The sequence below is a fragment of the Loxodonta africana genome, chromosome 25 (assembly GCF_030014295.1).
Source record: "Loxodonta africana isolate mLoxAfr1 chromosome 25, mLoxAfr1.hap2, whole genome shotgun sequence".
Classification (NCBI taxonomy): Eukaryota; Metazoa; Chordata; class Mammalia; order Proboscidea; family Elephantidae; genus Loxodonta; species Loxodonta africana.
This window is the reverse complement of record NC_087366.1, coordinates 41773936-41798698: the sequence shown is the minus strand read 5'-3', so window position 1 is coordinate 41798698 and position 24763 is coordinate 41773936. Positions and strand designations below refer to the sequence as shown.

General features: G+C 42.1%; 1 protein-coding gene across 1 annotated transcript in view; it reads right to left on the bottom strand.

Moving 5' to 3' along the window:
• The window catches only part of FMN2 (formin 2), a 410148-nt gene that overhangs the window by 359754 nt on the left and 25631 nt on the right, over nucleotides 1-24763 (bottom strand). Inside the window, exon 2 of the mRNA XM_064276718.1 lies at nucleotides 7150-7316. Within this exon, the coding sequence (XP_064132788.1) occupies nucleotides 7150-7316 (167 nt within the window). The remainder of the gene's footprint in view (nucleotides 1-7149; nucleotides 7317-24763) is intronic.

The following is a 24763-nucleotide window of genomic DNA, read 5'->3' as shown; positions in this document are numbered from 1 at the left end:
ACTCCATGGGAGAAAGGTATGGTAGTCTGCCCCTGTAAAGATTACAGCCTTGGAAGCCCTATGGAACAGTTCTACTCTGTCCTATAGGGTCACTATAAATTGGAATTGACTCAATGTCAATGGGTTTTATGTTGAGATTAGAGAGATGCTTACAAGGAAAAGAAATGTTAGCCAAAATAATATTAAAACCAGGTCAGAAAATTAAGAATAATTTTAATACCACATTTAAAACAAAAATCATTTTATGATAGTTAATACTATACACAGTAACTCCAAACAGTAAAGCAAAAAAAAAAGTATATATGCAGGTATGTTGTTATTAGTTGCCATCGAGTTGGTTAAGACTTATGACAACCCCACGTACATGCCCTATCCTACACCAATTTCATGATCATTGCTATATTCAAGTCCATTGTTGTGGCCACTGTGTATTCTGAGTGCCTTCCAACCTCGGTGGCTCAGCTTCCAGCACTATCTATCAGACAACATTCTGTTGTACGAGGTTTTCATTGGATAATTTTCAGAAGTGATTACCAGGCCTTTCTTCCTATCCTGTCTTAGTCTAGAAGCTCCACTGAAACCTGTCCACCATGAGTGACCCTGTTGGTATTTGAAATACCGATGGCATAGCTTCCACCATCACAGCAACACACAAGCCACCACAGTACAACAAACTGACAGACAGGTGGTGGATGTATATACGTATATATTCTTTTAGCTCTGGGAGATGTAACACAGCTTTCTGCTGCTTCTCAGGAAGACTTGTGCGGGTTTGACTAAATAACATCTAAGTATTCTTCCTGCTCTGGGGAAAAAAAAAAAAGAACTCAAATATAGATGATCATTTCTGCTTGTTTATTTAAGTTTTATTTCTGGCTACTGGTGACAGTGAGTAGAATATACTGTATTAGTTGTCTGGTAGTAGCTGCTATTGGTTTTGATTAATTATCTTTCAACAGGCTCAAAATCATGTTTCCTTTATTCCTTTTTGGCTTGAATTTTCACGTCTTCCTTCTCTGTAATTCAGGTCTTACTAACACACACATCCAAACCTGTGTCACCAAGGAGCTCTCCCTCGTCTGGTAAGCACAGAGATTACAACATATTTAAAATCAGCAGATCTGTCAAACCCAAAAAAGTCCAGCATCCAAAAATATTCTACTAGAAAGACATTTAAGATGTAACAGCTCATAAAGGATTAAGTAGGTATAACCAAATATACTCCTGCCAAAACCCTTGGACCAAGTAAACTCGCTTTATTTTTTGTGAGGTAAATGTATATATAATATGATATCTGGCATAGTTATAATTGAAGAAATCCTAAAAGAGCTTGTTAATAGGTAATCCACAGTTATGTAAGATAACTGTGGTTGGGTGGAAAACAGTGGCTGCTGAGTACGGCCTAGAAAAAAAAGATCTAGGAAAAGGAGTCTTAAGGGGATTATATACTGGGCTTGTTCTTGAAAAAATGAGCTATATCCATAACTATGAGCCCAAGAGACAGAAAGGGCCACAGGAATCAGAGACTTACATCATCCTGAGACCAGAAGAACTAGATGGTGCCCGGCCACAACCGATGACTGCCCTGACAGGGAGCACAATGGAGAACCCCTGAGGGAGCCGGAGATCAGTGGGATGCAGACCCCAAATTCTCATAAAAAGACCAGACTTAATGGTCCGACTGAGACTAGAGGAATCCTGGCAGTCATGGTCCCCAAACCTTCTGTTGGCCCAGGACAGGAACCATTCCCGAAGACAACTCATCAGACATGGAATGGACTGGACAATGGGTAGGAGAGAGATGCTGATGAAGAGTGAGCTACTTGTATCAGGTGGACACTTGAGACTGTGTTGGCATCTCCTGTCTGGAGGGGAGATGGGAGAGTAGAGAGGGTTAGAAATTGGCAAAATTGTCACGAAAGGAGAGACTGGAAGGGCTGACTCACTAGGGGGAGAGTAAGTGGGAGTATGGAGTAAGGTGTATATAAGCTTATATGTGACTGACTTGATTTGTAAACGTTCACTTAAAGCTCAATAAAAATTATTCAAAAAAAAAAAAAAGAAGACCTACATCCACAACCCAATGCCCAGTGCAATGACCATGGGCTCACAGTCAGTAAATTGGCTTAAGACTGGTGTGCCTCGTCCACAGGAAGCATGGCAGTGGTGAAAAACTTTAAATTATATGGAATATTATAATAGTTAAAGTTTTGTTACTTATAAGGATTTAGAAACCATGGTAAACTTTTTCAGGAAATCTATTTTTTCTTACACCTGACAGAGATTATGAGAATGGATTCCAAAAGGAAAAAAAAAAGTCTTTCCTCAGACCACAAAAATGCACTATAATCCCAAACTCAACAATACAATCTACTAAACAGCAAGCAGCAGGTAGCAAGCAGCAGCATTATCTTGTGTTTCATCCTGCTGGCTTTGGAATACCTCTGGCTTAGAATTCTCTTTGTGATACAAAAGAGGGGGAAAAACCAAAAGGCAAATGTGAGGATACTAACAAGAGAATAAGAAGTAACTCAGTAGTTTCTGGGTCCTCAGATCAGTTAATGGAAAGGGAAAGAGAAAATGGCGCAAAATTATTAAGTTCCTAAAGAAACTCCATTTTTATCTGTTTTAGGAAAGCCAACGGCAGACCTTCTGAGAGCCGGAATAATTTTAAATATCACAGTCCTAATTTTGATTGGCTAATAAAGTCCGTTATCACTCCACTCAGCAAAAGACAAAATCTAATGCCTGTCAGTAATACGCTAAGTATTGGTTTTCTAAACAGAATTTTTTTTTTTTTCAAGAAAAGCACCAGTTCTGTCCTTACATTTCCCCCTAATACTGACCTGTCTTCTCCGTCACAGAAAATGGCACAACTACCCACCCAGTTGCTAAAAATCAAAAGCCAAGAATTCATCCTTAATTTCCTCTTTTTTTCTTCCCCCCATATCTAATCCACCAGAGGTCTTATCAGCTCTACTTTTAGAATCTATCCTTCTCACCACCATCCTAGTCCAAGTTACTGCCACCATCCCTCACTCAGTTACTACTATAGCCAACTGGTATACCTGCTTCTACTTCTGCCCTCTCCACTCTATTATCCAAAGACCAGGCAAAGAGATCTATGTGAAACATAAAGCATGTAAGCTCCTTCCCTGCACAAAACTTTCCAAAACCTCCCAATTAAAAAAAAAAAAAAAAAAACTATATTGCTTCCATGGCTTTCAAGAGTCTACACAGTGGGGCTGTTCTCATCTCACAAAGCATTAGCTACACAGGCCCTTGGTCTGTTCCTCGCCCAAGCCACACTTGCACTGTTGCCAGGCCCTTTGTACTTGCTGCTAGCTCTTCTTGGAATGACTTTCCCTCAGACCTCACCCACAGCTCCTTCTCATCATTCACGTCTCACCACAAGGTCCTTGCAGAAGTTTCCCTCTAAATTCACCCTGTTGTTGTTAGGTGCTGTTGAGTTAGTTCCAACTCATAGCAACCTCTTGTACAACAGAACAAAATACTGCCTGGTCCTGCACCATTCTCACAATAATTGCTATATTGAGCCCACTGTTGCAGCCACTGTGTCAATCCATCTCATTGAGGGTCTTCTTCTTTTTAGCTGACCCTCTACTTTACCAAGCATGGTGCCCTTCTCCAGGGACCAGCCCCTCCTGATAACATGTCCAAAGTATGTGACTTGAAGTCTCGCCATTCTCAGCTCTAAGGGGCATTCTGGCTGTACTTCTTCCAAGACAGACTTATCCGTTCTGGCAGTCCATGGTATATTCAATATTCTTTGCCAGCACCATAATTCAAATGAATCAATTCTTCTTCGGTCTTCCTTATTCATTGTCCAGCTTTCGCATGTGTATGAGGAGACTGAAAACACCAAGGCTTGGGTCCGGCATACCTTAGTCCTCAAAGTGACATCTTTGTTTCTTAACACTTTAAAGACGTCTTTTGCAGCATATTTGCCCAAAGCAACATGTCAAATTCACCCTACTCTACCCCATTCACTCTATCACATTATTTCCACACTTACTAGTATCTGATATGAATTAGATTATCTATGCTTTTATTTGTTTTTTACCTTCTCCCCCACCCTGGGTAGAACATAAGTTTCAGGAGGACAGGAATCTCTTTTGTCTTGCTCACAATATATTTCCACAGCCTAAAACACTGTGTGGCATGTAGAATGAATCTAGTAAATATTTGTAAATGAATTAACATTATCACTCAAAGCCAACCTTAGCTTTCGAAGTTCTTTAAACTGGTTAAAATAGTGAGAGAATATGAAGTCTTTTCTTATTTTCTACAGCACTTAGAAAGAAAAATGTGGGGCCCTATTAAATGTATAAAATAACTTGAGGCTGAAAAATCAGAAGGGTTGGCTGAAGTAAGCTAGTCCCTAAGCTGCATTAGTAAAAACCCCCAAACCAGCAACCTTCATTGCTCTAGTCATATGTGTAAATGGAGAGAGGAGAGAGAAGGGGAGAAGGAATTAGATGTTTTTAGGGAAGAGTGCAAAGTCAGGGGGCTGGGAAGAGCGCCAGTTATGAGCTTATTCCCACAGGGTGTTCTGTCTCAAAGGACAACTATCTGCAAGAGAACTGCTAGTTAGAAATCCTCCCAACAGCTATTTTCTGGAAATCAGCAGAGAGTAATTAGCAGAAACTTCTCTCTTCACAGATACCAACATTCCTCCTCATTCCCCGTAATACCTGAGTCTGCATAAGTCCCTCTGTAATGTTCTCTCTTCTGGATTTTGAAGAAAATCCTTGACTATGCACGCAGACAATAAATGCACAGCTCTGTAATGAAATGGCTAGTCAAGTATGTGGAATTAAGTGTCTTTCTAGAGTAACTTTGATTTCTTGTTTGTTTTGTGATCAGTTTAGGGGAAGGGGTGGAGAGACAGTACAGAGCTGATAAAAAAAAAATAAGAAAAGGCAATCATATAAAGTTACTGTATACAATATTAAGAAATTTTCTTTGTTGTTTGCTTTTCACTCTCCACTCCACCCTCAACAGCTCTCCACACTAACATGGCTGGACTGGAGTTATGAGTCTAATGCAAGGATGGGGGAGGCAGGGTGTAAGAAGCAACCAAGTTAGTTGATTTAAAAAAGAAGAATATGATTACCCTATACCCTATTTTTTTTTTCAATTTATTCCAATTCCACATTTATTGACTGATAAAGCTGTTTACTTCTGAGCTTTAGCAGAAAAAAAAATGCAGTTAATTTGGGAATAGTTTTAATCAAAAAGGAAGTGCTAGACATCACTAGAGTTCGCCATTGTCTATACCATAAAAAAATCAAACCAAACCCACTGCTGTTGAGTCGATCCCGACTCATAGCGACCCTATAGGACAGAGTAGAACTGCCTCATAGAGTTTCCAAGGAGTGCCTGGCAGATTCAAACTGCCAACCTCTTGGTTAGCAGCTGTAGCACTTAACCACTACGCCACCAGGGTTTCCTGTCTGTACCATATATACCATAATTCCAACTTGCCAAATTGATGTGTCTTCTAGAAAACAGCTCCACAACACTTTTATCCCGTGATCATCCTCAAGTTGTGTCTCTACAATGACACACACCTCTCAAAGAAGAGAAGGGGAAAAAATTAAAATTACCCAGTTCTTCCCCGTAAGAGAAAAAGGTCTACCTAGCATTGATGGTTCAGTGGTAGAATTCGTGTTTTTCACGAGACGGACCACCAGTGTACCTCATGTGCAGCCACCACCTGTCCTCAGTGGAGGCCTTCAAGTTGCTCTGATGCTGAGCAGGTTTCAGCAGAGCTTCCAGGCTAAAATGGAGTAAGCCAGAAGAAAGGCCTCGCAGTTTACTTCCGAAAATCAGCCAACAAAAACCCTATGGATCACAAAGTCTGATCAGCAATCGATCATGGAGATGGCATAGCACCAGGCAGTGTTTCGTTTCAATGAGCATGGAGTCACCATGAGTTAGGGGCTGACTCAAAAGCAATCAACAACAACAACAATAGTAATTATCTGCCGTGTCATTATGAAAAAATTACAGCGGGAAAAAAACCATCAAAAGTAAATCTTAAGGCAGCTTCAAAAGTCACAGCACATCCTAGAGAATCTTCTTTCAAATGGAAAGTATCAAGAAGATCTTACAATATTTTGGGGGACTACTGATTTATTTTCCTAATTTTGAAGAGAGATCAAGGAAGACCACAGATTGTAATGGGGTAAGAAGAGGAAGAAGAAAAACAGGCAATATATATATACTTTATTATTTACTATCACAACTTGATCTCAGCCAGGGCTCATTTTCATTGTCCTTCAAAAGTTGTCATTACTTCACTCCTTAAGCAATAGTACGTGTATTCAAAAAAGGCTGATGCAGAGAAGCAACGGAACAAATGCAACTAACCTATATGGAAGAGAACCCGTCTTTCTGCCTCACAAATACTGGACCCCATGCAACTGGGCCAACCAGACCTTATGAGAAATTCATATGTGAGAATTCTTACATATCTGGTTTTTAGATGTATACTTGTCACAACCAATGTCACAAATGTACCACATACCTGAGAAAGATTAGCAATACTCTGGGTTGAAAATGAAAATCCAGCTGGACTGATATTCGTTATGAATTATGAATATGCCTTTTGAATTACTGTTCCGCAGTAGTAACTCTCTTGGTGAATGGGAGCTGGGGGAGAGAGCAGTTAATGCTGCTTCATGTCAATATTTAGTACATAAATGAGTTATGAATGCACTGAAGTCACACCCTAGGACCATGGAAGCCTGGGGCCCACTGGGAACACTAATCTTGCCCTATGGATTTGCACCTGAAAGAATGTTTATGTGCCAGCAAAGTCAAAAATACTGGCTTAGCACAACTTAATAATCATCACCATTAAAGCAGGCTAGAAAACTGTCAAAAGTAGCTATCTGCTATAAAAAAAAAAAAAAAAGGAGGCTTGTCGAATACAGGGAGATAATTAAGAATACCCTAGTAAAGAAGACACAAACAGACATACTGAGCTATTGAGTGGCTGAGGGGAGGAAGGCAGGTATTACAACGTTGTTTTCTAAATTATAGGGTGGTTTCAGAGACACATTACAGCTGCTATTTCTACTGCAAACTGCCTTACAGACAGAAGGAAATTCTCCTACTTACATCAAACGGAGTTGAACTTGACTGGGCATTCTGATTACACGGTTCCCTGAAGCAGTCACTAAAAGGAAGCAAAAGGCCCATGGCAATGATCCGGGAGCAAAACTTCTCTGCTTCTTCTGGAGGCGCGTTCTCCTGCTGGCTGAACAACTTCTCCAGCAGAGTTCGCCCTGCGGAGGAAACACAGTCATCAGGAGAGAGCACTGGCAGATCACCTGGCTCTGAACACTCCCAGAGGAGAGGAGCCTGGTAAACACAGCGAGGGAGCAACGCCGTTTCCAAGGCTACTGACTTGCACACAGAGGAACCTCTCAAACGTAGTGAGTGGTGCGCCGTTGGGCCTGAGACGCCTCGTGTGAATAAAGGGCAGACCTGGTTGGCTCTGCCCTTCCCAAAAGTACCTCCTGCACCAGGAGAGAATGGACCACATTAGAGGTTATACCTCATCTTCCACCAGAAGAAGCCCCCCCATCCTTTTGGATTTAAATGGTCATCCTCTGTCTTTGTATTTACCCTGCAGGTAGTTTCCTGAAGAGTAGTTAGTAACCCAGCGTGTCACCATTTGGCCTAAGAAATGTCACAGATTGGCATTCTAAGTCTCAGTCATGGCGACAGGGAGGGGCGGGGAATGGGGACACGGGGAGGCAGGCAAAGGCACCAACCCCTGAGAAGGGAAGAGAGCTGGCCAGCAAAACAAAAGTTGCCCTGAAGAGGAGACAGACAAACTCAAAAATTTTCTCAGATGTTCCTGAGAAACATAACTCTAGGGTAGGTCCAGCCTTAAATCTTTATTTCCTTAAAAGAGACAAGAGAAAAGAGACACAAGAAGAAGAGGGCACTGGAGGAGGGTCCCGGAGTCCCTGTCTCCACCTAGCCCAGTGGTGCTCCGTCCTGGTTGTATTTTAGAATCACCTGGGGCAATGGGAGTCACCAGAGATGGAGCCAGGCATCAGTATTTGATGAGTCACCAGGCGATTGTCATGTCAGCCAAGGTTGAGAACCATGGGTCCAGTACCTAATCTATTTCGGACACTACCGCTCTCTAACCTTCAGAAATGTATTCCGCTTATTTGCCTACTCATAAAGTACAGCAGGGGAAACAGAAAACCTCTAGGGTCCCTTCCAGAATCACAACTGTTCCCTCATTTCTGTCCTTCACCTGCCCTTCCCCTCAAATTGGACAACTCATGTTTCACATTTAGATTAAAATGACTTCTCTGGAAAAGCCTTCATTGACCCCTTACACACCTTTTTGGCACCCTTCCACAGGGCCTTTGTGTAATTTATCATTTCAAGAATTATTTGTGAAATTTTTATTTGTTTAATGTCTGCCTACCTTACTAAACCCACCACGTACCTGTCGGTCAATTTTTGGAGTGTGATGGATCACTTTTGTGTAGCCTTCCTAGCCATGGTCTTATAAATCGCATCCAGTAGCTGGGCAGGACTGTGTGATGGGGTAATCGTGGCCACCAAAGGGATTGGTCAGTTTTGCCATCCCACTGGGCTTGAAAGGAACCAACCCAGAGGTGGGAAAGAGAGGATTCCCACTACCACCAAGGAAGAAGAGCCAGGAGCAGAGAGCATGTCCTTTGGACCCAGGATCACTGCGGCGAGAAACGCTAGACCCAGGAGGCAGAGAGTGAGCTGTAATACTGAAGACAGCAAGAAGTCGTGGCACAGAAGCAGTGGTAGAGAAACGCTGGCAGGAGAGACTGCACAGTGGGCTTCCCGGTCCACAGAGCGAGAAAGCTGACTGACTTTGGGCAGAAGCAGAGGGCCAGGGAGAGGTGTGCCTGAGAGTACAGCTGGGAAGAAGGCTGCCCTGATGGAAGAACTGTATCCCGAGCATTCCTGAACCTGAATTGTAACCTGCTACTTCCCTAGTAAACCCCATAATCCCGACTATTGTTTGTGAGTTCTGTGCGGCCATTGCAATGAATTATCAAAGCCAGCAGAGACGTAGAGAATGCTGTGGGAGGGACAGTTAGTGTCCAAACTGGTAAAGATGGCGAAGAGAGGAGGCATATCTGACCTCTGCCTCATAGGAATCAACCTTGGGCTGTTGATCTTGATTCTCTTTCCCCCTAATGAAGTTAGAGGAGGTAAGACACCGCCCTCATGCTGTTTTTACAATTTTTCATACTGTGGTGGCTTGCATGTTGCTATGATGCTGGAAGCTATGCCACCAGGATTTCAAATACAAGCAGGGTCACCCATGGTGGAAGGTTTTCAGTGGCACTTCCAGACTAAGGCAGACTAGGAAGAAAGGCCTGGTGATCTACTTCTGAAAATTAGCCAATGAAAACCCTATAGATCACAACAGAGTATCTTCTGATATAGTGCTGGAAGGTGAGCCTCCTAGGTTAGCAGGCCCTCAGAGCATACAGTGGCTGCAACAGTGGACTCGAGCGTACCAAAAATCGCGAAGGTGGTGCAGGTCTGGGAAATACTGTTCTGTTGTACGTGGCATCGCCATGGTTCGAGCTAACTTGATGGCAGCAAACAACGAGAACCTTCCTAAAACAGAAGCTCCCTGATGGCCAGCATGTATCCTCCATATCCGGCCCTTTGCATCAATAAATATTTCCAAATGAAAACAGTGTTATGATTCTATGACAAAAATTTATTTACATCATAGTAAAAACTGAAAAATGAAATATGACTTTATATCAAGGGTAAACTTTTTCTGTAAAAGGTCAAATAGTAAATATTTTACACTTTGTGGGCCACTAAAGGTCTCTATTGCATATTCTTTGGGGTTGTTTCTTGCTTTTTTTTAAGAATTTTAAATATATAAAAACCATTCGTAACCCAGGGCTGTGGAAAAGCAGGCTTAGGTCTGCGAGTTACAGAAACTAAACTTCGAACACATAAATGTTAAACTTTTATCAGAACACTAACCAGTTGCCATTGAGCTGACTCCTACTCCTTGCCGTTTTCTTGCTTCTTCATATTTCTAAAACAATAAAACCAAAACTAGCTGCCATCTAGTTGATTCTGACTCATGGCAACCCCGTGTGTGTCAGCAGAACTGTGCTCTACAGGATTTTCAATGGCTGATTTGTCAAAAGTAAATCACTAGAACATTATTTAGAGAAGCCTCTGGGTGGACTTGAACCACCAACTTCTTAGTTAGCAGCCAAATGCATTCATTGTTTGCACCACTAGGGACTCCTTTAAAACAATACCAACCAGTAGTCATTGAGTTGATTCCAAACTATGGTGACCCCATGCCTGTCAGAGTAGAGCTGTGTTCCATAGGGTTTTCCATGGCTGGTTTTCCTAACCTCAAAATCTGCCTCTAATATTAGGTATGCCAAGCAGGGCCAAAGAGGCCTGTCTGCCATTCCTATTCCTTCAGGTCATTAGAGAATATATATTGGTCTCCAAGGATGTTTTTTAGGGGAGTCTTTTTTTTCTCCTACAAAACTGAGCTCATTTTTGAGTTCCTACAAAACTGAACACCTAGGAAACCATATCCCTCAATTCTTAAATAATTAGTTAATTATCCTAACAGTATATCCATTGTACAGATCTTACAGAATGACTGAAAATAGCCATAAAACTAATTAGTTGTTTCCCATAATGTAGATATTGTGTACGACAAAAAGTAAGGGAGACAGGATCTTAGAAGATGTATGTGAATGTGTGAGCGAGTGAATGTGTATATCACGCCAAAAATTATCAAAGGGGTTACTGAACAATGTGCAAGAGATGGAAGTATGAGCCCTTGTAACTCCAGCTCTTTGTAAAGCAAATGCTCCTAAATCCACAGAGCTACTAACATCTTGGGCTGGATAACTCTTTTCTGTGGAAGCACCCCTATGCGTTGTAGGATGCTTAGCAGCATCCCAGGCTACTAGATGCCAGGAGCCCACCCTTACCCCCAACTGTTGTTGTTTTGGGGTGCCACTGAGTAGTTCTGAACTCAGAGCAACCTCATGTGACAGAACAGAACTGCCTATGGGGTTGTCTAGGCTGTAATCTTTACAGAGAGGAGCCCTGCTGGTGTGCTGGTTAAGTGCTTGGCTGCTAACCAAAAGGTCAGAAGTTCAAACCCACCAGTCACTTCATGGGAGAAAGATGCAGCAGTCTGCTTCTGTAAGGATTTACAGCCTTGGAAACCCAATGGAGCAGTTCAACTCTGTCTCACAGGGTTGCTATGAGCTGGAGGGCAATGGGGTTTTTGGTAACCTGTACGGAAGCAAATCGCCAAGTCTTTCTCCCAGGATGCCACTGGGTGGGTTCAAACCACCAACCTTTTGGTTAGCAGCCAAGTGCTTAACCATTTGTATCCTCGACATTGCCAAGGGTCCCTGGGGGTAAAAATCACCTAGGCTGAAAACCACTGCTGTAACCTCTCTCTGAATGGAACTTCACCTCCTTGTATTAACAGCACCTGGGTGCCCCTAAGCTCACTCCTGCAGTCCTCTCAGGTGGAGTCATTTCATGTCTAATTCCACATATTTTGGTGACAAGAAAAATGGGTGGGTATTTTTCTTGATCCACACAAATACTCTCAAATGAGTTAATCTCTTTCAAAACCATTAGCTCCTTTGAAACTCCTATCACCTGGCTAGATCACCTGCCACCACTTCTCCTTTCTGTCATCCACTTACCTCTTGTCACTCCCTTCAATCACTAAATACTTCACTCCCTGACTCCCTGCACTGTCTTCCTTTCCACATCTACTTCTATCATCATTCTTCATGATTTTGACATCCACATGGATGATCAAACCAACACCCACATAGATAACCCACAGGAGGCCTTGATTCCTTGCCTCCAGCCAACATTTCCTTCATCCCATATTAGTTATCCATTCCCATGCTCAAAGCCTCAAATTTGTCATTATCGGAATCTGTACCACCTCCAGAGCCTTAACTTCAGAGCTTACTCCAAACCCTCCATTGGTTTCCCTTCCCCCACAGAGTAAAATCAAACTCCCTGCCTTGACTAAAAAGACCCCTGCCCATCTTTCACCTCTTACCAAGCTCCCTCATTCCGCCCTAGCCTACTGGCCTTCTATTTCTTGAACGCACTGAGCTCATTCCCACCTAGAAGCCTTGCACTAGAACATTCTTCTCTCGGATATTTGAATGATTCACTCCTTCATTAAATTCAGGTCTCTGATCAAATGTCACTTCCACTGAGAGAATTTCCTGACCACTCTTTCTAAAATAGCACACTCTACCCCTCTATTTTCCATTACTCCGCCTTTATTTTTCTTCAGAGAGCTTAGCAACTGAATATATACACGTTTGTGGTCTGTCTCCTCCTCGTGGAATGCCAACTCCATCTTAGGAGACTCTGCTGTTTGGTCACCAACTGGTACCCAGTGCCTAGACGAGTACCAGGCACAGAATAGGTGATCAATTAAATTTTTAGATCATCAATCAAAAATCAGTCAACATACAGTAAAACCTGCAAAAGCCAGAACCTGTATAAGGCAGGAACCTATCAGAGAAGAAAAGTTCAAATGTTTTCCACTAAAACAAGCAACAGAAAAGTGGTAAGGCTGCACCCTGTCAGAGATGGAACACTTGGGAGACCCAGAAAAACAAGGCAGTCCCATCGACTTCTGGATCTCACAGGTTTCACTGTAGGTACAGATGCCTGAGTGAAATCCCTGACCACTACCTTCTATCCTTTCAGCTCTTACTTTAGAATCCCCTCTAAAAATCCATCCACCACATGGACCTTGAATCAGTTGGCCTTACCACGGTCACATGATCTGTCACCTGTGTCCTGTCTTCACTTCCTTCCTTACCAGCTTAAATTTGATGTTTCACCATTATAATTAAATCTTTGCAAGCTCTTCAGCTCCCTCACCCTTCTCTCCCTCCATCACGCTTGGTAAAACCACAACTTGTTCTGATCTAGCCATCCGCCTTCTCTCTGCCCGCACCTGAGCAACAGAGCATTGTGAAAGAAAGACACACGTATAGGCTGACTGTTTTCACTTTATCATCATGACTCTAAATCTCAATTAGGTTCAGCATTGCTCTGGAGTCTCATCTAAGCTCCCAATCTCCGATAAAATTTTATATTTTCTTCCTCTCTTAACGCACTATAATAATGAAATAATTTTCACTAATAATTTATTGAAAAGGAGGTGAATCTGACTCTTTGCCGTCAAGTCAATTGCGACTCATAGTGACCCTACAGGACAGGGCAGAACTGCTCCGAAGGGTTTCCAAGGAGCAGCTCGTGGATCTGAACTGCCAAGCTTTTGGTCAGCAGACATAGCACGCCGTAGCTCTTAACCACTGCGCCACCAGGAAGCAAACTGCGAATACACAAAAATGCCTGCAACTATGCCCATCTTCTCAGCCTTCTTCCTCTCAATGGAAATAGGTCCTGCTTCAAACCAAAAGAAACTTCTTCTCCTGGCATTCTGGGTCACATTCCTTGTGATATGCTCAGGATGTTATTTCTTCGGTTGTCCTTCTCTCTCTTGAATTGCAAACATCTCTCTCTTTACAGAAAAATAGCCACTATCACAAAAATTCTTCAAAGACATTTTGTTTAATTAAAAAAAAAAATTCCCCTCGAACCCACATAATTTCTCACCCCTAGTACTCCTACATACATACACACTTTCCTCTCCTCATAATGACATACACGCTCCTATTCTTCTCTACCTCACTGGTCAGTTTTCTCTCAGTCCGCTTTGCTGGCTTCTCTACCCAAATATATACATATGAGTGCTTCAGGGCTCACCCCATGGCCTATTCTCTCAATTCCTTCTGTATTCACTCCCTATACTCTTACTCAGTCTTTAAACGCCTCTCTCCTTGAAATTGGGCAGGCTTTGGTATGGGCAGGCCTTGGTCACTGCATCAACTAACCGAATGTGGCAGAAGTGACGCCATACCTGGACAGAACGTATGAAGCAGCTATGTGAAGACTCTGAACACTCTACTGTAGCAGGAAAATGAAGAAGATGATGGAATTCAAAGAACCAGCAAATCTCCAGTGACCGTATCAGTTTCTCAGATCTCCTTCAACATGGATTCAAAGCCCCCAGAAGCCCAGATGCAGGTATCAGCACGAACAGAGAAAGCATTAGGGGGCAACGTGGCAGTGTACGTCACTCATCTTTAAAAATTCATGCCCTTTGACTCAGGAATTCAACTTCTGAGGCTATATCCTAGGTCACTATTCAGAGGCATATTCAGAAAGTAATGGGTAACAGGATTATTGTAAGGATTAAATGAGATCATACACGTAAAGTGCTTAGCACAGTTCCTGGTACAATAAATGGATTATCAATAGTAAAAAACATATTGAAAGAAACTAAAATGCCCAACAACAAAGACATAATTTTAAAAATTACGGTTTTATACAAGTGATGACTAACTATACAGTCATTAAAAATCAAGCTATTACAAAAAAAAAAAAAAAAGCCCAATTGATTTATACATATCATATATATAAAAAGGAGGAAGCAAAATAAAACTCATTATTTATCACTGGAGAATGCTGGGGCACCAATCATCATAGATAAAAAATTAAATAAGAATTAATGGGAATTAACTCTATAAAAAATGAAACATTTATCTTGCCTTTCCAGCCTCAAGTATATTTCTGGGTAACAACATGCACCTACTGAATAAAGGAAAGTGTCTGAATTAAGAAAAATTCCAAACAAAAAATGCAAAAGGAACGCCAGAATTAGGAAGTCACTATTTTGTAATCCCTAATGAAATAACTGGTTCACCTGATGAACAGTAAATAGATGAGAAAGCCATTAGAGAAAAGGTCAATTTAAAGTTTACAAAGAAGGGATCAAGCTGTCACCCCCAAACCCACTGATCATTCACAACTTCAAGACTAGAGAGAGAGAGGGGGGCCAAGATGGCGGACTAGGTGGACGCTCCCGCGGATCCCTCTTGCAACAAAGACTCGGAAAAACAAGGGAATCGATCACATACATAACAATCTATGAACTCTGAACAACAAGCACAGACTTAGAGACGGAGGACGAACAAATACGGGCAGACAGCGACTGTTTTCAGAACTAGGAGCCAGCGCACCAGGCAGGTGACCTTCGGAGCTCGATCTGGGGCAGAGCCCAGGGGGGCAGACGGCACAGAAAGGGGGCCCACCCCTTCCCCCCCGAACCCATCCCGGGAGGAAGCCTAGCAGGTTGGCGCGGGCGGCGTAGGGGCGCAGCCGGAGGGAGAAACACCCGGGAGGCAGTGACTGATCTGAGAGGGGGGAGAACAGCGTCCCAGCTGGGGTGCCCTGCTGTCCGCCGGGAGTTAGGCGAGAAGCCGACGGGGCGCGCGCGGGGGGGGGTCAGCTGTGTTTCCCTGGGGTGACCCCAGGGCGGGGCCCACGCGTTCGTGCGGGAGGACGCGCACCCAGTCCGCGCGTGTGGCACGGCACACCAGAGGGAGAAATCCCCGGAGGTGTCTGGTCTCAAAACAGGGAAAGCAGCATCCCAGACGGGGAGCCATTCCGCTGCGATCTGGGCACGCGCGCGCGCGCGGGCGGGGCATGAGCGCGGGGTCCATTTTTATTACCCTGAATTGACCCAGAGGGCGGGAACACCTGGTCGTGCGAGTGACGCCCTCCCAGTTTGCGCGAGAGGTGCGGCACACTGGAAGGAGAAGTCCCCGGGAGGAACTGATTGGTCCCAAAGCGCAGAAAGTAGCATCCCAGACAAAGTGCCGCCCTGCTGGGGCTTGGGCGCGCGCACGAGCGGGCCGTGAGCGCGGAGTCCATTTTTATTGCCCTGAATTGACCCAGGGGGCAGGCCCACCTGGCCGTGCGGAGGAACTGATTGGTCCCAAAGCGCAGAAAGTAGCATCCCAGACAGAGTGCCACCCTGCTGGGGCTTGGGCGCGCGCGGGCGGGGCGTGAGCGCGGAGTCCATTTTTATCGCCCTGAATTGACCCAGGGGGCGGGCCCACCTGGCCGTGCGGAGGAACTGATTGGTCCCGAAGCGCAGAAAGTAGCGTCCCAGACGGGGTTCCGTCCTGCTGGGGCTTGGGCGCGCGCACGAGCGGGGCGTGAGCACGGAGTCCATTTTTATTGCCCTGAATAGACCCTGGGGGCGGGCCCACCCGTTCGTGCGGGAAACGCCCACCCAGTGCCCACGAGCGGTGCCGCGCACCGGAGGAAGTCCCCAGGAGGAAGGGACTGGTTTCCGAGCAAGGAAAGCAGTGTCCTAGCCAGGGACCCGTCCAGCACGGATTTTGGCAAACGGGGGCGGAGCGTGAACGTGGTGTTCAGCTCTATATTCTGTGGTGCTACACTCCTAGCTCTCAGATCCCTCCCTCACCCTCCCCAGGCGAGCCCATTAACATCCGAATACCCGGAGCCAGAGAGAGAATTCAGATAGGGATCTGACTGCATTTTTTTTTAGCTGACTACTTGGAAAATCTAGTTTCCCAGTGATGGCTCGGAGACAGCAGTCCATATCAAACCACATAAAGAAACAGACCATGACAGCTTCTCCAACCCCCCAAACAAAAGAATCAAAATCTTTCCCAAATGAAGATACAATCCTGGAATTATCAGATACAGAATATAAAAAACTAATTTACAAAATGCTTAAAGATATCACGAATGAAATTAGGATAAATGCAGAAAAAGCCAAGGAACACACTGATAAAACTGTTGAAGAACTCAAAAAGATTATTCAAGAACATAGTGGAAAAATTAACAAGTTGCAAGAATCCATAGAGAGACAGCATGTAGAAATCCAAAAGATTAACAATAAAATTACAGAATTTGACAACGCAATAGAAAGTCAGAGGAGCAGACTCGAGCAATTAGAATGTAGACTGGGACTTCTGGAGGACCAGGGAAACAACACCAACATAGCTGGAAAAAAATCAGATAAAAGAATTAAAAAAAAATGAAGAAACCCTAAGAATCATGTGGGACTCTATCAAGAAGGATAACTTGCGAGTGATTGGAGTCCCAGAACAGGGAGGGGGGACAGAAAACACAGAGAAAATAGTTGAAGAACTCCTGACACAAAACTTCCCTGACATCATGAAAGAAGAAAGGATATCTATCCAAGATGCTCATCGAACCCCATTTAAGATTGATCCAAAAAGAAAAACACCAAGACATATCATCATCAAACTTGCCAAAACCAAAGACAAACAGAAAATTTTAAAAGCAGCCAGGGAGAAAAGAAAGGTTTCCTTCAAGGGAGAATCAATAAGAATAAGTTCAGACTACTCAGCAGAAACTATGCAGGCAAGAAGGGAATGGGACGACATATACAGAGCACTAAACGAGAAAAACTGCCAACCAAGGATCATATATCCAGCAAAACTCTCTCTGAAATATGAAGGAGAAATTAAGATATTTACAGATAAACACAAGTTTAGAGAATTTGCAAAAACTAAACCAAGACTGCAAGAAATGCTAAAGGAGATTGTTTGGCCTGATGACCAATAATATCAGGTACCAGCACAATACAAGGTCACAAAACAGAACGTCCTGATATCAACGCAACTCAAACAGAGAAAGCACAAAAACAAACAAATTAAGACTAATTCTAAAAAATAAATAAATAAACAAAATAATACACACAACAGGAAATCATGGAAATCAATAGCTAAACGATCAAAATAATCAAAAAGAGGGACTAAATATAGGAGGCATTGAACTGCCAGATGGAGAGTGATACAAGGCGAAATAGAAGGATACAAGTTAGGGTTTTACTTAGAAAAATAGGGGTAAATAAAAAGGTAACCACAAAAAGGAATATCAATTCCATAACTCAAGAAAAAAGCCAAGAAAAACGTAACGACTCAATAAACACAAAGTTAAACATTATGAAAATGAGGATCTCACAAGCTACTAAGAAAAACGTCTCAGCACAAAAAAGCATGTGGAAAAATGAAATGGCCAACAACACACATAAAAAGGCATCAAAATGACAGCACTAAAAACTTACTTATCTATAATTACGCTGAATGTAAATGGACTAAATGCACCAATAAAGAGACAGAGAGTCACGGACTGGATAAAAAAACACGATCCATCTATATGCTGCCTACAAGAGACACACCTTAGACTTAGAGACACAAACAAACTAAAACTCAAAGGATGGAAAAAAGTATATCAAGCAAACAATAAGCAAAAAAGAAGAGGAGTAGCAATATTAATTTCTGACAAAATAGACTTTAGACTTAAATCCACCACAAAGGATAAAGAAGGACACTATATAATGATAAAAGGGACAATTGATCAGGAAGACATAACCATATTAAATATTTACGCACCTAATGACAGGGCTGCAAGATACATAAATCAAATTTTAACAGAATTGAAAAGTGAGATAGACACCTCCACATATATAGTAGGAGACTTCAACACACCACTTTCGGAGAAGGACAGGACATCCAGTAAGAAGCTCAATAGAGACACGGAAGACCTACTTACAACAATCAACCAACTTGACCTCATTGACTTATACAGAACTCTCCACCCAACTGCTGCAAAATATACTTTTTTTTCTAGCGCACATGGAACATTCTCTAGAATAGACCACATATTAGGGCATAAAACAAATCTTTGCAGAATCCAAAACATCGAAATATTACAAAGCATCTTCTCAGACCACAAGGCAATGAAGCTAGAAATCAATAACAGAAAAACTAGGGAAAAGAAATCAAATACTTGGAAAATGAACAATACCCTCCTGAAAAAAGACTGGGTTATAGAAGACATCAAGGAGGGAATAAGGAAATTCTTAGAAAACAACGAGAATGAAAATACTTCCTATCAAAACCTCTGGGACACAGCAAAAGCAGTGCTCAGAGGCCAATTTATATCGATAAATGCACACATACAAAAAGAAGAAAGAGACAAAATCAGAGAACTGTCCCGACAACTTGAGCAAATAGAAAGTGAGCAACAAAAGAATCCATCAGGCACCCGAAGAAAACAAATAATAAAAATTAGAGCTGAACTAAATGAATTAGAGAACAGAAAAACAATTGAAAGAATTAACAAAGCCAAAAGCTGGTTCTTTGAAAAAATTAACAAAATTGATAAACCATTGGCTAGACTGACTAAAGAAAAACAGGAAAGGAAACAAATAACCCGAATAAGAAACGAGAAGGACCACATCACAACAGAACCAAATGAAATCAAAAGAATCATATCAGATTACTACATAAAATTGTACTCTAACAAATTTGAAAACCTAGAAGAAATGGATAAATTCTTGGAACAACACTACTTACCTAAACTAACACATACAGAAGTAGAACAACTAAATAGACCCATAACAAAAAAAGAGATTGAAATGGTAATCAAAAAACTCCCAACAAAAAAAAGTCCTGGCCCAGATGGCTTCACTGCAGAGTTCTACCAAACCTTCAGAGAAGACTTAACACCATTACTATTGAAGGTATTTCAAAGTATAGAAAAAGACGGAATACTACCCAACTCATTCTATGAAGCCACCATCTCCCTGATACCAAAACCAGGTAAAGACATTACAAAAAAAGAAAATTTTAGACCTATATCCCTCATGAACATAGATGCAAAAATCCTTAATAAAATTCTAGCCAATAGAATCCAACAACACATCAAAAAAATAATTCACCCTGATCAAGTGGGATTTATACCAGGTATGCAAGGCTGGTTTAATATCAGAAAAACCATTAATGTAATCCATCACATAAATAAAACAAAAGACAAAAACCACATGATCTTATCAATTGATGCAGAAAAGGCATTTGACAAAGTCCAACACCCATTTATGATAAAAACTCTCACCAAAATAGGAATTGAAGGAAAATTCCTCAACATAATAAAGGGCATATATGCAAAGCCAACAGCCAATATCACTCTAAATGGAGAGAACCTGAAAGCATTTCCCTTGAGAACGGGAACCAGACAAGGATGCCCTTTATCACCGCTCTTATTCAACATCGTACTTGAAGTCCTAGCCAGGGCAATTAGGCTAGACAAAGAAATAAAGGGTATTCAGATTGGTAAGGAGGAAGTAAAGCTATCACTATTTGCAGATGACATGATCGTATACATGGAAAACCCTAAGAAATCCTCCAGAAAACTACTGAAACTAATAGAAGAGTTTGGAAGAGTCTCAGGATATAAAATAAACATACAAAAATCACTTGGATTCCTCTACACCAACAAAAAGAACACCGAAGAGGAAATAACCAAATCAATACCATTCACAGTAGCCCCCAAGAAGATAAAATACTTAGGAATAAATCTTACCAAGGAAGTAAAAGACCTATACAAAGAAAACTATAAAACTCTGCTACAAGAAATTCAAAAGGACACGCTTAAATGGAAAAACATACCCTGCTCATGGATAGGAAGACTCAACATAGTAAAAATGTCTGTTCTACCAAAAGCCATTTATACATACAACGCACTTCCAATCCAAATACCAATGTCATACTTTAAGGGAATAGAGAAACAAATCACTAACTTCATATGGAAAGGAAAGAATCCCCGGATAAGCAAAACATTACTGAAAAAGAAGAAGAAAGTGGGAGGCCTCACCCTACCTGATTTCAGAACCTATTATATAGCTACAGTAGTCAAAACAGCCTGGTACTGGTACAACAACAGGCACATAGACCAATGGAACAGAATTGAGAATCCAGATATAAATCCATCCACGTATGAGCAGCTGATATTTGACAAAGGACCAGTGTCAGTCAATTGGGGAAATAATAGTCTTTTTAACAAATGGTGCTGGCATACCTGGATATCCATTTGCAAAAGAATGAAACAGGACCCATACCTCACACCATGCACAAAAACTAACTCCAAGTGGATCAAAGACCTAAACATAAAGACTAAAACGATAAAAATCTTGGAAGAAAAAATAGGATCTACCCTAGGAGCCCTAATACAGGGCATAAACAGAATACAAAACATTACCAAAAATGATGAAGAGAAACCCAATAACTGGGAGCTCCTAAAAATCAAACACCTATGCTCATCTAAAGACTTCACCAAAAGAGTAAAAAGACCACCTACAGACTGGGAAAGAATATTCAGCTATGACATCTCAGACCAGCGCCTGATCTCTAAAATCTACATGATTCTGTCAAAACTCAACCACAAAAAGACAAACAACCCAATCAAGAAGTGGGCAAAGGATATGAACACACATTTCACTAAAGAAGATATTCAGGCAGCCAACAGATACATGAGAAAATGCTCTCGATCATTAGTCATTAGAGAAATGCAAATTAAAACTACGATGAGATTCCATCTGACACCAACTAGACTGGCATTAATTCAAAAATCACAAAATAATAAATGTTGGAGAGGCTGCGGAGAGACTGGAACTCTCATACACTGCTGGTGGGATTGTAAAATGGTACAACCACTGTGGAAATCCATCTGGCGTTATCTTAAACAGTTAGAAATAGAACTACCATACAAACCAGAAATCCCACTCCTCGGAATATACCCTAAAAATACAAGACCCTTCACACAAACAGATATATGCACACCCATGTTTATTGCAGCTCTGTTTACAATAGCAAAAAGCTGGAAGCAACCAAGATGTCCATCAACGGACGAATGGGTAAATAAATTGTGGTATATTCACACAATGGAATACTACGCATCGATAAAGAACAGTGACGAATCTCTGAAACATTTCATAACATGGAGGAATCTGGAAGGCATTATGCTGAGCGAAATGAGTCAGTTGCAAAAGGACAAATATTGTATAAGACCACTATTATAAGATCTTGAGGAATAGAAAAAACGGAAAAGAACACATACTTTTGTGGTTACAAAGGGGGGAGGGAGGGAGGGAGGGAGGGAGAGGGCTTTTTATTGATCAATCTGTAGATGGGAACTGCTTTGGGTGAAGGGAAAGACAACACTCAAAACAAGGAAGGTCAGCCTAATTGGACAGGATTAAAAGTAAAGAGGTTTCCGAGATAAAATGAAAGCTTCAAAGGATAGCGAAGCAGGGGCTGGGGTCTGGGGAACTTGGTTTGAGAGGACTTCTAAATCAATGGGCAAAACAATTCTATTATGAAAACACTCTGCATCCCACTTTGAATTGTGGCACCTGGGGTCCTAAATGCCAACAAGCAGCCATCTAAAATACATTAATTGGTCTCAACCCACCGGGAGCAAAGGCAAAGGAAGAACACCAAGGTCACACGACAACTAAGAACCCAAGAGACAGAAAGGGCCACTTGAACCAGAGACCTACAATATCCTGAGACCAGAAGAACAAGTTGGTGCCCGGCCACAATCGATGTCTGCCCTGTCAGGGAGCACAAGAGACAACTCCTGAGGGAGCAGGAGACCAATGGGATACAGACCCCAAATTCTCATTAAAAGACCACACCTAATGGTATGATTGCGACTAGAGGAATCCCAGAGACAATGCTCCCCAGAACTTCTGATGGCACAGGACAGGAACCAACCCCGAAGACAAATCATCAGGCATGAAAAGGACTGGTCAGTGGGGGGGAGAGAGATACTGATGAAGAGCGAGCTAATTAAATCAGGTGGACACGGGAGAGTGTGTTGGCAACTCTTGACTGGAGGGGGGATGGGAAGATAGAGAGAGATGGAAGAAGGTAAAATTGGCACGAAACGAGAGACTGTAAGGGCTGACTCAATAGGGGGAGAGCAAGTGGGAGAAGGGAGTAAGATGTATGTAAACCTACATGTGACAGACTGATTGGAATGGTAAATGTTCACTTGAAGCTTAATAAAAATTTTAAAAAAAAAAAAAAAGACTAGAGAGAAAGGCAGGCGTGGCGGGCCTCCTGGTGTGGTAGATTCTAAAGTACACAGCACCACCTATCAGCATGCTTGCCCCTCCCCAACCCCTAAAAAAAAAACAATTGAGCATGAATGTAATCATGTAGTTGGATCTAACTTCCAGTCTAGAGTATCAGAAAGCTCTGAAAATGGATTAATTAATATTACCAGATAATATTAAACAACTATTTGTAATATCATAATAGCATTGTGCCATATTAAAAAAAAATGTCCTTTTTGGAGATGCATACTGAAGCATGTGAAGTAAAATAAACACTCCTCAAAAATGAGGATGCCAAGGGAAGGGGTAGATGAAACTCGTGTGGCAAAATATTGATAATAACGGAAACTGGGTGATGGGTAACGGGGCTTCATTTTACCTCTGTTTTGTATACATTCAAAATTTTATAATAAAAATATTCAATCACACATTAAAAAGGTTTAATGACATGGGAAAATGTGTCACAAATATCTCGTGAAACAATCAAGACTACAAAGCTAAACAAACTATGATCCAAATTTTGTAAAAACAGCAGACATGAATCCAGTCTATTATCAAGACAAATCATTGCAGTAGAAGCATGACAGTTTTATGTTTTTCCTAGGAATTGCACTGCAGATGGGCTGTAGTGAACTCCCTTTGAGACCAGGGAACTTAACTGACTGGATGGTGAGGAGCTGACAGAGAGATGAACTTCTGTTTTCCTTCCCACAGTTGATGACTAGGGATTTAATCAGGGCACACTGACCTACTCCATAAAATTCCTTGAATCTAAACTGGGCAGAATCGGCTGACCTGAAGCCTCCTAAACCCAACCAAGCACCACTTAACTGCACAAACTGGCTGGAACCAGGCAACAGAGGAGCCCAGTTCCCTCCGGCACCCCGTCCCCTAAACCCGCCCCCACCCAGGCACAGTTCAGAGTATCCTCCAACTCCTGGTCCCCGACTCTACTCCTTAGTCAAACACCTGTTTCTAGACTGAGAGGCGTTGATAACACCATCAAAGGAAAAAAGTTAGCCCTAGAATATGAATAGCCAGCTATTGAAACCCTCACTTTAATATTTTCATATGTTTATCTAATCAATGTTATTTACTGTGTTCTTACTACACACAAAGCTGCTCTAAGTCAATTTGCCAAAAGCCCATTTGCTAAAGGATCTATTGGGGAAAAACTGCCCTGCTGCTAGGCAGCAAGCATTGCACAGCAGGGACAGGCGAGTACTGTCAGTTCAGAGGGATAGGGTCAGGGAGGCCCTCAGGAGCACGCGCGCTGGCTCCGGGCTATTTATCAGCGAAACAGATGGGATCACCCATGCAGGAAGAGTTAGACTCTGCCACCACCTAGAGAACCTAGGAGTAGAAGCATTGCAGTAGCCCTGAAACTTGAGAAAATTCTCAAAAGCTGATAAACATCGTCTTCTACAGCACAGATTGCTATAAGCTGTATATATGTATATAAGTAAGGCTCTGGTAAAAGTTCTAGTGGAAAAAAAAAAATACATACATTAAATATGCAGGAGTCCCTGAGCAATGAAAATGCTCAGCTGCTAACTGAAAAGTCTGAGGTTGGAGGCCAACCAGAGGCACCTTGGAAGAAAGGCTTGGCAGTCTACTTCCAAAAAATCAGCAGTGAAAACCCTATGGAGCACAGTTCTACTGACACACATGGGGTCGCCATGAGTCAGAATCCACTCGATGACAACTGTTTTTATATACTTACATTTATACTTGTAATTATATTTATGGGTAGCATGAACAGTTTGACCTCATCTACTAATCTAAATGTTGGCAGTTTGAACCGACACCAAAGCACCAACAAGAAAGGCCTCGTGGTCTGCTCCTGTAAAG